The following is a 13,331-nucleotide window of genomic DNA, read 5'->3' as shown; positions in this document are numbered from 1 at the left end:
ACGTACCTTGGTTCTTGGATGTGCTTTTTCTTTATATGATTTTCAGCATTTCTGTACTAAATCTTTCATATACATCTTTGCACCCTCCTATATTGATTATTTGACCATCACATTTATTTTGGGTGTTGGCCTGGTCTATAGGTTTTAGGTGAGGAATAATGTTGCATGTTATTTTAATTCTCTTGCACGGGACAATGTCATAACTACATCACTTCAATGGGCGATACAGTAAGTATAGTTTAATTAAGATTTATTAAAGGAGTCTGTGTCATTCTTTCAATTTAAGGACTTTATTCTGGGTGTGTGTGTTTTATACAATATGACAATAGGTTTAGTAATGGGTACGTCTTATAAAAGTCTCTCCATTGCTAACCTCTGGGCTTGATGTCACCTGACAATACAAAGGTGGCATCCCCCCCCCCCCAACTATTACCCCACTTGCCACTGCTACAGGGCAAGTGTGAAGAGCGAGGCTAAGTGCCAGAATTCACAGATCTTATAGATGCACCTTTTGTGGGGCGGCTGAGAGCTGATGTTTTTAGCCGGGGGGGCAGTATCCATGGCCCCTTCCTAGGCTAAGAATATCAGCCCGTAGCTGTCTGCATAGCCTTTGCTGATTATCAATTAGAGTAATTTTCTTTTTTGAGGGGTCCCCCATTTTAATAGCCAGTAAAGGCTAAGTATACAGCTGTGAGCTGTTATTAATAGCCTGAAAAGCTACATGGGTATTACCCCCTTCCCAGGCTATAAACATCTGCCACCAGCCGTTGGGTTTCCCACTGCTGGTTAAGAAAATTATGCTGGAGACCACTACGTTTTTTTCAGAAAAATAATCTTTTAATAATTCAATACATGTACAGTAAGCTGCACATGCACTGTGTTAATTGTATATCACTGACTTCTATATATCTATCTACCTCAAAATATGTAATATGCCTAGATATATGGCACTTCCAAAAATATATGAACCAAAAAGAAAAAGTAGGAAGCTAAATGCCATAAAATCACAAATGTTATTCATATAATTTGTTTAAAATGTATAAGAATAATAAATAGGTTCAAATGGGGAGAACAAATGCAAAAACAGCAAAAAAGGAATACAATAACCCAAGCAGTATGCTATAAACATAGGAGTCCTAGGAGACAGTGTTGTTAGGAGGCTAAAAGTAACATACATTTTAAGTAAATATTTAATTCCTAAAAGGAGCAAAATTAATGTTTTCCTAATGGAACAGAATATAACATGTATATGGGCCTCATGGGTTAATTACTGTAAGATAAGATTTGTCATTCACTAGTTTGCTATCTCATGCCTGAGGGAAATCAAAAGCAGTCAAACAAGTGTCACACAAGAGAAAAGCAGGATGTCTGATATGCATGTGGTTGTAATTACAAGTGTGTGGTATCTAACTGCATCCCACAAGAAAGGGAAGAGATGGTAGGTGTGGAATATTATAGGCTGCTAGTGAAAAGGAATCATTTTAACCAGGCACTGTACCTTTAAGGCTGAGGCACCCCTGACGCGCGTTTCGCGATGAGCTTTATCCAAGGGATAAAGCTCATTCCCTTTATCACAATCTGGTTCTAAAAAAGGGAAGTGTGAAAGAGGCCTAAGCCACAAAAGGTCATTGCTAAAAAAGCTGACTGTTCAGAGTGCCTATCCAAGCATATTAATGGAAAGTTGAGTGGAAGAAAAAAGTGTGGTTGAAAAAGGTGCACAAGCAACAGGGATAACTGCAGCCTTGAAATGATTAAGAAAAGGCCATTCAAATATTTGAGGGAAATTCACAAAGAGTGGACTCATGCCCAATAGACAACACCAGAAACATCTTACCTGGGCCAAGGTGAAAAAGAACTGGACTGCTGCTCAGTGGTCCAAGGTGTTTTTTTCAGGTGAAAGTAAATTTTGCATTTCATTTGGAAATCAAGGTCCCAGAGTCTGGAAGAAGAGTGGAGAGGCAAATAATCCAAGCTGCTTGAGGTCTAGTGTGAAGTTTCCACAATCAGTTTGGGGAGCCATGTCATCTTCTGTTGTAGGTCCACTGTGTTTTATCAAGACCAAAGTCAGCGCAGCCATCTACCAGGAAATTTTACAGCACTTCATGCTTCCCTCTGCCAACAAGTTTTTTGGAGATGGAAATTTGATTCTCCAACATGACTTGGCACCTGTCCACACTGCCAGCAGTACCAATACCTGGTTTAAAAACAACAGTATCACTGTGCTTGATTGGCCAGCAAAACTCGACTGACCTCAACCAAATAGAGAATCTATGGGGTATTGTAAAGAGGAAGATGAGAGACACCAGACCCAACAATGCAGATGAGCTGAAGCCTGCTATGAAAGCAACCTGGGCTTCCATAACACCTCAGCAGTGCCACAGGCTGATCACCTCCATGCCATGTCTCATTGATGCAAATGGAGCCCCGACCAAGTATTGAGTGCATTTAGTGAACATACATTTCGGTAGGCCAACATTTCAGATTTTAAAATCATTTTTTCAAGCTGGTGTTATAAAGTGTTCTAATTTACTGAGATAATGACTTTTGGGTTTTCATTGGCTGTAAGCCATAATCATCAACATTAACAGAAATAAACACTTGCAATAGACCACTCTGTTTATAATTACTCTATATAATATGCGTTTAATTTTTTATTATTGAAGAGCTGAAATAAATTAACTTTTTGATATTCTGATTTTGGGAGAAGCACTCCAGCCTTATTGTAAAACTCTGTGCATAGCCTAATAATTATTGTAAAACTCTGTGCGCATAGCCTAATATATGTAAAATTATTTTTGGAAATCCATTTTGCTGTTAATATGAGGATTCTTGTTTAGTTTTTTTTTCTCTAGTTCAGGTTTTCAAAAACATCTGGTGGAGAAAACAGAAGTGCATGTCACTACTTAGAAACGTATCCTGATTGAATCCACTCCGAAGTAGGTACTGTCCAATCAAAGAGCTGCAAGGAATGTTTCACGGAAAAAAAATATCTTCAAAAATGCTTCAGGAAAATATAAACCCCTCCCATAAACTTCTCACACAAGCGTTTCCTGAGGCAATTTCCACTTCGCATAGTTTTTGACGAGTTGTAAAATGACAAATTTCGAACATATCCTTAGAGAACCAACTACAAGGACAACACGGCAGTGGGAGCCATTTAGAAAAGGGAAACCTGATGAGCGTTTCCCTGTAAGGCTACGTTCACTCAGAGTTTTTAAAGTCAGAAAAATCTGACAAGTTTTTCTTCTTCACTTAAACATTTTATTTTGGGGGAGGCCATTATTCTTTTCCTGGAATGATTTTGAGGACTTATGGAATCGTTTTTGGCTTTTTTCTACTAAAGTGTTTTCTTCCAGCCTTTTTATTGGACATTGTCTATTTTGAATTTACAAACCCCCAAATCTGTTACAAACCCCCAAATATAACAGAAAGCATGGAAAGTCTACTTCTAAAGCAGATAGATGAAGCTGCAACCCATAATGAGGTCCTGGTTATGGGGGACTTTAACTACCCGGATATTAACTGGGAAACAGAAACCTGTGAAACCCATAAAGGCAACAGGTTTCTGCTAATAACCAAGAAAAATTATCTTTCACAATTGGTGCAGAATCCAACCAGAGGAGCAGCACTTTTAGACCTAATACTATCTAATAGACCTGACAGAATAACAAATCTGCAGGTGGTTGGGCATCTAGGAAATAGCGACCACAATATTGTGCAGTTTCACCTGTCTTTCACTAGGGGGACTTGTCAGGGAGTCACAAAAACATTGAACTTTAGGAAGGCAAAGTTTGAACAGCTTAGAGATGCCCTTAATCTGGTAGACTGGGACAATATCCTCAGAAATGAGAATACAGATAATAAATGGGAAATGTTTAAGAACATCCTAAATAGGCAGTGTAAGCGGTTTATACCTTGTGGGAATAAAAGGACTAGAAATAGGAAAAACCCAATGTGGCTAAACAAAGAAGTAAGACAGGCAATTAACAGTAAAAAGAAAGCATTTGCACTACTAAAGCAGGATGGCACCATTGAAGCTCTAAAAAACTATAGGGAGAAAAATACTTTATCTAAAAAACTAATTAAAGCTGCCAAAAAGGAAACAGAGAAGCACATTGCTAAGGAGAGTAAAACTAATCCCAAACTGTTCTTCAACTATATCAATAGTAAAAGAATAAAAACTGAAAATGTAGGCCCCTTAAAAAATAGTGAGGAAAGAATGGTTGTAGATGACGAGGAAAAAGCTAACATATTAAACACCTTCTTCTCCACGGTATTCACGGTGGAAAATGAAATGCTAGGTGAAATCCCAAGAAACAATGAAAACCCTATATTAAGGGTCACCAATCTAACCCAAGAAGAGGTGCGAAATCGGCTAAATAAGATTAAAATAGATAAATCTCCGGGTCCGGATGGCATACACCCACGAGTACTAAGAGAACTAAGTAATGTAATAGATAAACCATTATTTCTTATTTTTAGTGACTCTATAGCGACAGGGTCTGTTCCGCAGGACTGGCGCATAGCAAATGTGGTGCCAATATTCAAAAAGGGCTCTAAAAGTGAACCTGGAAATTATAGGCCAGTAAGTCTAACCTCTATTGTTGGTAAAATATTTGAAGGGTTTCTGAGGGATGTTATTCTGGATTATCTCAATGAGAATAACTGTTTAACTCCATATCAGCATGGGTTTATGAGAAATCGCTCCTGTCAAACCAATCTAATCAGTTTTTATGAAGAGGTAAGCTATAGACTGGACCACGGTGAGTCATTGGACGTGGTATATCTCGATTTTTCCAAAGCGTTTGATACCGTGCCGCACAAGAGGTTGGTACACAAAATGAGAATGCTTGGTCTGGGGGAAAATGTGTGTAAATGGGTTAGTAACTGGCTTAGTGATAGAAAGCAGAGGGTGGTTATAAATGGTGTAGTCTCTAACTGGGTCGCTGTGACGAGTGGGGTACCGCAGGGGTCAGTATTGGGACCTGTTCTCTTCAACATATTCATTAATGATCTGGTAGAAGGTTTACACAGTAAAATATCGATATTTGCAGATGATACAAAACTATGTAAAGCAGTTAATACAAGAGAAGATAGTATTCTGCTACAGATGGATCTGGATAAGTTGGAAACTTGGGCTGAAAGGTGGCAGATGAGGTTTAACAATGATAAATGTAAGGTTATACACATGGGAAGAGGGAATCAATATCACCATTACACTGAACTGGAAACCACTGGGTAAATCTGACAGGGAGAAGGACTTGGGGATCCTAGTTAATGATAAACTTACCTGGAGCAGCCAGTGCCAGGCAGCAGCTGCCAAGGCAAACAGGATCATGGGGTGCATTAAAAGAGGTCTGGATACACATGATGAGAGCATTATACTGCCTCTGTACAAATCCCTAGTTAGACCGCACATGGAGTACTGTGTCCAGTTTTGGGCACCGGTGCTCAGGAAGGATATAATGGAACTAGAGAGAGTACAAAGGAGGGCAACAAAATTAATAAAGGGGATGGGAGAACTACAATACCCAGATAGATTAGCGAAATTAGGATTATTTAGTCTAGAAAAAAGACGACTGAGGGGCGATCTAATAACCATGTATAAGTATATAAGGGGACAATACAAATATCTCGCTGAGGATCTGTTTATACCAAGGAAGGTGACGGGCACAAGGGGGCATTCTTTGCGTCTGGAGGAGAGAAGGTTTTTCCACCAACATAGAAGAGGATTCTTTACTGTTAGGGCAGTGAGAATCTGGAATTGCTTGCCTGAGGAGGTGGTGATGGCGAACTCAGTCGAGGGGTTCAAGAGAGGCCTGGATGTCTTCCTGGAGCAGAACAATACTGTATCATACAATTATTAGGTTCTGTAGAAGGACGTAGATCTGGGTATTTATTATGATGGAATATAGGCTGAACTGGATGGACAAATGTCTTTTTTCGGCCTTACTAACTATGTTACTATGTTACTATGAATGGATTCCATCAGATTTGCTACAAATAAGTGACATGTACTGTTAAATTTTTTCTCAAGATGATTTTTTAAATCCTCATCAGGATAAGAAAATAAAATTATACAAATAACTCTTCATGAAACACAGTAAATGTTTGAATAGTTTTTGAAGAATTGTGGTGTGCCAATGACCAGGAGACTGAGACTAACCACCAAATCGGCACTGCCCAGATAACTACACTGCTCAAAAAAATATAGGGAACACTAAAATCCCACGTCCTAGATATCACTGAAATATTCCAGTTGTAAATCTTTATTCATTACATAGTGGAATGTGTTGAGAACAATAAAACCTAAAAATGATCAACATAAATCACAACTAATATCCCACGGAGGTCTGGAGTTGGAATGATTTTCAAAATCAAAGTGGAAAATTAAGTTACAGGCTGATCCGACTTCAGTGGAAATGCCTCAAGACAAGGAAATGATGCTCAGTAGTGTGTATGGCCTCCACATGCCTGTATGACCTCTCTACAATGCTTGGGCATGCTCCTGATGAGGCAACGGATGGTCTCCTGAGGGATCTCCTTCCAGACCTGGACTAAAGCATCCGCCAACTCCTGGACAGTGTGTGGTGCAATGCGACATTGGTGGATGGTGCGAGACATGATGTCTCAGATGTGTTCAATCAGATTAAGGTCTGGGGAACGGGTGGGCCAGTCCATAGCTTCAATGCCTTCATCTTGCAGGAACTGCAGACACACTCCAGCCACATGAGGTGTGGCATTGTCCTGCATTAGGAGGAACCCAGGGCCAACCGCACCAGCATATGGTCTCACAAAGGGTCTGAGGATCTCAGTACCTAATGGCAGTCAGGCTACCTCTGGCGAGCACATGGAGGGCCTCCAAAGAAATGCCACCCCACACTATTACTGATCCACTACCAAACCGGTCATGCTGAAGGATGTTGCAGGCAGCAGATCGCTCTCCACGGCATCTCCAGACTCTGTCACGTCTGTCACGTGTGCTCAGTGTGAACCTGCTTTCATCTGTGAAGATCACAGGGCACCAGTGGCAAATTTGCCAATTCTGGTGTTTTGTGACAAATGTCAAGTGTCCTGAACGGTGTTGGGTTGTGAGCACAACCCCCATCTGTGGACATCAGGCACTCAGACCATCCTCATGGAGTCGGTGTCTAACAGTTTGCGCAGATGCATGCACATTTGCGGCCTGCTGGAGGTCCTTTTGCAGGGCTCTGGCAGTGCTCCTCCTGTTCCTCCTTGCACAAAGGCTGCGGTAGCGGTCCTGCTGCTGGGTTGTTGCCCTCCTACGGCTCCCTCCACGTCTCCTGGTGTAATGGCCTGTCTCCTGGTAGTGCCTCCAGCCTCTGGACACTACGCTGATAGACACAGCAAACCTTCTTGCCACAGGTCGCATTAATGTGCCATCCTGGATGAGCTGTACTACCTGAGCCAATTATGTGGGTTGTAGAGTCTGTCTCATTCTACCACGAGTGTGAAAGCACAACCAACATTCAAAAGTGAGAAAAACATCAGCCAGAAAGCATTGGTACTGAGATGTGGTCTGTGGTCCCCACCTGCAGAACCACTCCTTTATTGAGTGTGTCTTGATAATTGCCAATAATTTCCATCTGTTGTCTATTCCATTTGCACAGCAGCATGTGAAACTGATTGTCAAACAGTGTTGCTTCCGAAGTGGACAGTTTGATTTCACACAGGTTTGATTTACTTGGAGTTATATTTTGTTGTTTAAGTGCTCCCTTTATTTTTGAGCAGTGTATGTCGAGCAATCAGTAATATAGATCTTTCCTTTTTTCTATCCTAATAAAAGTATTTTTTTGAACAAGGGAACTCATACACAGCCATTTTAACCCTATTAACCATATGCTTAGCCCAATTACCATTGGTGACAAGTTCCTTTTATTAATAATAACAAACTTTACTGATATATTGCCAGTATAGTCCACAAATTTACAATTCAGACATTGTGAATGAGGGCCCTACTTCAAATCAGAAAATAAGAGTGACCGAAAAGGTAAAGATATTTGGGGTTCGATGTGGACAGTAAATTATTAGTGTCCATGAGAGGAGTGTATTAAATTGCAGATTGCAGGCCTAGCATGTTAAAAGCTGGCAGAATTAGGGTGGACTTTGAACCCATAAAGATAAATTCACTGCTCTCAATTAAAGTATCACTGCTGTAAACTGTATAGGAATGATAGACTGCAGTTAGCCGAACATAGATCGAATTGGCAAGAATATTGCATCCGTATGAAAGCAGCAGCCTGCTACTATGTGTCGTGTCTAATCTGTCTGAAAGTGCAACACTGGCAAAAAAAAGTTCCGAAAAACAGCAGCTATAGAGTAATATTCAGTGATGAGATATATTGTGAACCTATTGAATACTTAAAGATTTTTTCCTATAGGTTTGCACCACCAAGGTGAATCATGAATAATGTAAAGAAAGGGAAAAGGGGGGTAGTATGTGAAATAAAATTAGAAGACGTACGTTTCGCTAAGTGTCAGCTTTTTCGAAGGGCCTTAGAAACAGCCAACGCTTATCGGCCAAACGTACGTCTCTTGCTTTATTTCTCATTCTACCCCCTTTCCCTTTCCCTATGTAATTCATAATATACAGTGACACAGACATCAAATTCTACACTCCTTCAGCTCAGAATTTCGGCCAAGCTAGGGTTCTTGAGTGCCACCGCATGCCTTTTTATATTATGATATTGATGCAGGTTTTACAAGGGTGCAGATGCATTTGAAAATTCACATATGCTCTTTTGTTACAATGATTTTCTTTGCTGTTTTATAGGTAAATTTTCTCCATTTAACCCATGACTCCACCGGATCTCCTGTTGCTGTTGCAGCTGCTGAGGAAATGGTTTACCTCCTAAAGCCAGATGTGCCCGAAAAAGTTCTGCACTCCACCTACGGTCAACCGGTTACCTGCTTGGATGTTTCAACACATCAGGCAGCATTCGGAGTAAAAAGTTATGGTTGGTTCACCAATAATGGCAATAAGGTAACGGAGGATGTAAATTGAAGGGAGCTGCAGAGTTTTCTAGCACATGACGTCTGTATTATGCAGCTTCAGCTGCAGAGACCCGAGTAATGTCACAACGGCAGGCATTGTTTTGTAACTATTGATGTCCAGACCAGAAATGTGAAACCCTATTTTATTTGTCTATAGCAGAGGAGCACAACCTTTTTTGGTCTAAGTATCAAATTTTGTGATAGTACCACTACCAAGGGCCACATAAAATTTTAACTGGTGTTCTGATCTGAAGTATATAACAACAGTATTATATATGCTGTAATCTAAAAAGGATGTCTGTTTCTGGAACTTCCTCTATGGTAAGCAAAGAGGGTTCTATGCTTCCTTATTAAGAACCCCAGAAAAAAAGAGTCATATAATGAGCGTAACTATTCCCATAGCTTATGAAAGTTACTGAATGCAGAGAAGTCAGAGTTGACTGGTGGTTACACAGAATGGGATTGCAGGTTGTGCACCTCTGGTCTATAGGGTACAGGTCACCATGGAAGTGTGCATACAGTGGCAGAAATAATGGTCTTCATATGTAAAATAACCATATTGGCTCCATTATACGAATTACCAAAATGTGTGTAGAGATTTTCACATAAAAATTCATGTCTAACCTTTTCTATTCACGTAGCGAACAGCTTCATGTCTTCTAATAGCGTAATCTTTCTTAGATGAGGAAGTCGTCCATCTGCATCCTTTGCTGTACTTACAGTTACGTCCATCTATATTTGGACAGATACAATATTTTTCTAATTTTCGTTATAGACACCACCACAATGAATTTTAAACAAAACCATTCAGACGCAGTTGAAGTTCAGACTTTCAGCTTTCATTTGAGGGTATCCACATTAAAATTGGATGAAGGGTGTAGGAGTTTCAGCTCCTTAACATGTGCCACCCTGTTTTTAAATGGACCAAAAGTAATTGGACAGATTCTATAATTTTAAATAAGATGTTCATTTTTAGTACTTGGTTGAAAACCCTTTGTTGGCAAAGACTGGCCGAAGTCTTGAACTCATGGACATCACCAGACGCTGTGTTTCCTCCTTTTTGAAACTCTGTCAGGCCTTCAATGCGGTGGTTTTCAGTTGCTGGCTGTTTGTGATATATTCAAACTCACAGAAAAGGCATGGGTCCCATATAATAATGGGTCCCATATAATAATAAATAACCTCCAAGTGGCTTCATATATTGACCCAAAACAAGTAACCGGATGGTCAGTGTATACTCCCAAAACACATAAAAAAAACAATAAGTGGAGTTCCATACACATAAATATAAAAGATGTAAATTTTATTACAAATATTATTACAAAATAAATAACAATTGAACAAACAAGAGTCCCTAGTGAGAGACGAGTTAGTCCCAGGCAAAAGAGTAAACATGAAACATCACAATGGTACTAGTAAAAACCACCGCAAATTATATTGACTCACTCTGATATCCAATGCAGTAATTCTACATATACAATGTTAATATAAGCATTGGATATCCCCAGTACATTGCCCTCAAAATGTCATAGTGACCAGTTTTCCCTATACAAGGAAGGGCGATCTGCAGTGTATCTAGTAGCCAAGTAGCTTACCCATGATGATGTGGTATGATGCCTGAGGACCGGATCCACCCCCTAAGGGTCACCATCACCATGGGTAAGCTACTTGATCGCAGTATTCCGGCGGTATAGGGAAGCATCGCGCAGGGAGGGGGCTCCCTGCATGCTTCCCTGAGACCCTCGGAGCAACGCGATTTGATCGCGTTGCTCCGAGGGTCATTACCTCCTCCACCCTGCAGCAGGCCCTGATCCAAATTGGCCACGGGGCTGCATCCGGGTCCTGCAGGCGCCGGGAAGCCTCCAGGAGTGCAGGTCAGATCGCTGATCTGACACAGTGCACAGCAAAGTGTCAGATCAGCGATCTGTCACTTTACTGTGATGTTTCCCCCTGGGGCAAAGTGTAAAAGTAAAAAAAAAAAAAATTACATGTGTAAAAAAAAAAAATCCTAAATAAATAATAATAAAAAAAATATTGTTCCAAATACATTCCTTTATCTAAATAATAAAAAAACAATAAAAGTACACATATTTAGTATCGCCACATCCGTAACGACCCGACCTATAAAACTGTCCCACTAGTTAACCCCTTCAGTGAACACCGTAAAAAAAAAAAAAATGAGGTAAAAAACAACGCTTTATAATCATACTGCCAAACAAAAAGTGGAATAACACGCGATCAAAAAGACAGATATAAATAATCATGGTACCGCTGAAAACATCATCTTGTCCCGCAAAAAACAAGCTGCCATACAGCATCATCAGCAAAAAAATTAAAAAGTTATAGTTCTCAGAATAAAGCGATGCAAAAATAATTGTTTTTTCTATAAAATAGTTTTTATCGTATAAAATTGCCAAAACATAAAAAATGATATAAATGAGGTATCTCTGTATTCGTACTGACCCGAATAAAACTGCTTTATCCATTATACCAAACGCGGAACGGTATAAACGCCCCCCCCTCATAAAAATCAGAATAAAAAGCGATCAAAAAAAGTCACGTGCCCGAAAATGTTACCAATAAAAACATCAACTCATCCCGCAAAAAACAAGACCTCACAGGACTCTGTGGACCAAAATATGGAAAAATTATAGCTCTCAAAATGTGGTAACGCAAAAAAATATTTTTTGCAATAAAAAGCGTCTTTTAGTGTGTGACGGCTGCCAATCATAAAAATCCACTAGAAAACCCGCTATAAAAGTAAATCAAACCCCCCTTCATCACCCCCTTAGTTAGGGAAAAATAAAAAAATTTAAAAAATGTATTTATTTTCATTTTCCCATTAGGGTTAGGGCTAGGGTTAGGGCTAGTGTTAGGGTTACAGTTAAGGTTGGGGCTAAAGTTAGGGTTAGGGTTGGGGCTAAAGTTAGGGTTGGGGCTAAAGTTAGGGTTTGGATTACATTTACGGTTGTGAATAGGGTTGGGATTAGGGTTAGGGGTGTGTCAGGGTTAGGGGTGTGGTTAGGGTTACCATTGAGATTAGGGTTAGGGGTGTGTTTGGATTAGGGTTTCAGTTATAATTGGGGGGTTTCCACTGTTTAGGCACATCAGGGGCTCTTCAAACGCGACATGGTGTCCGATCTCAATTCCAGCCAATTCTGCATTGAAAAAGCAAAACAGTGCTCCTTCCCTTCCGAGCTCTCCCGTGCGCCCAAACAGGGGTTTACCCCAACATATGGGGTATCAGCGTACTCAGGACACATTGGACAACAACTTTTGGGGTCGAATTTCTCCTGTTACCCTTGGGAAAATACAAAACTGGGGGCTAAAAAATAAGATTTTTTATTTTCACAGCTCTGCGTTATAAACTGTAGTGAAACACTTGGGGTTCAAAGTTCTCACAACACATCTAGATAAGTTCCTTGGGGGGTCTAGTTTCCAATATGGGGTCACTTGTGGGGGGTTTCTACTGTTTAGTTACATCAGGGTCTCTGCAAATGCAACGTGACGCCTGCAGACCAATCCATCTAGGTCTGCATTCTAAATGGCGCTCCTTCCCTCCCGAGCTCTGTCATGCGCCCAAAAGGTGGATCCGCCCCACATATTGGGTATCAGCATACTCAGGATAAATTGGACAACAACTTTTGGGGTCCAATTTCTCTTGTTACCCTTGGGAAAATACAACACTGGGGGCTAAAAAATAATTTTTGTGGGAAAAAATATAATTTTTATTTTCACAGCTCTGCGTTATAAACTGTAGTGAAACACTCGGGGGTTCAAAGCTCTCACCACACATCTAGATGAGTTCCTTAGTGGGTCTACTTTCCAAAATGGTGTCATTTGTGGGGGGTTTCAATGTTTAGGCACATCAGTGGCTCTCCAAACGCAACATGGCGTCCCATCTCCATTCCAGTCAATTTTGCATTGAAAAGTCAAATGGCGCTCCTTCGCTTCCGAGCTCTGCCATGCGCCCCAAACAGTGGTTTACCCCCACATATGGGGTATCGGCGTACTCGGGACAAATTGTACAACAACTTTTGGTGTCCATTTTCTCCTGTTACCCTTGGTAAAATAAAACAAATTTGAGCTGAAGTAAATTTTTTGTGAAAAAAAATTAAATGTTTATTTTTATTTAACCCCTTAGCGACCGCCGATACGCCTTTTAACGGCGGCCGCTAAGGGTACTTAAACCACAGCGCCGTTAATTAACGGCGCTGTGGAAAAAGTGAATAGCGCCCCCCAGAGGCCGATTTTCTCCGGGGTCTCGGCTGCCGAGGGTAGCCGAGACCCCAGAGAACATGATTCCGGGGGGTTTT

At 40.6% G+C, this 13,331-nt stretch overlaps 1 protein-coding gene across 1 annotated transcript in view; it reads left to right on the top strand.

Moving 5' to 3' along the window:
* Window positions 1–13,331, top strand: part of FBXW8 (F-box and WD repeat domain containing 8) — a 213,055-nt gene that overhangs the window by 157,944 nt on the left and 41,780 nt on the right. Inside the window, exon 7 of the mRNA XM_069754707.1 lies at window positions 8,795–9,004. Coding sequence (XP_069610808.1) covers window positions 8,795–9,004 — 210 coding nt within the window. The remainder of the gene's footprint in view (window positions 1–8,794; window positions 9,005–13,331) is intronic.

This window comes from Ranitomeya imitator, chromosome 1 (genome assembly GCF_032444005.1).
Source record: "Ranitomeya imitator isolate aRanImi1 chromosome 1, aRanImi1.pri, whole genome shotgun sequence".
NCBI lineage: Eukaryota > Metazoa > Chordata > Amphibia > Anura > Dendrobatidae > Ranitomeya > Ranitomeya imitator.
This window is presented reverse-complemented; position numbering and strand designations above follow the sequence as displayed.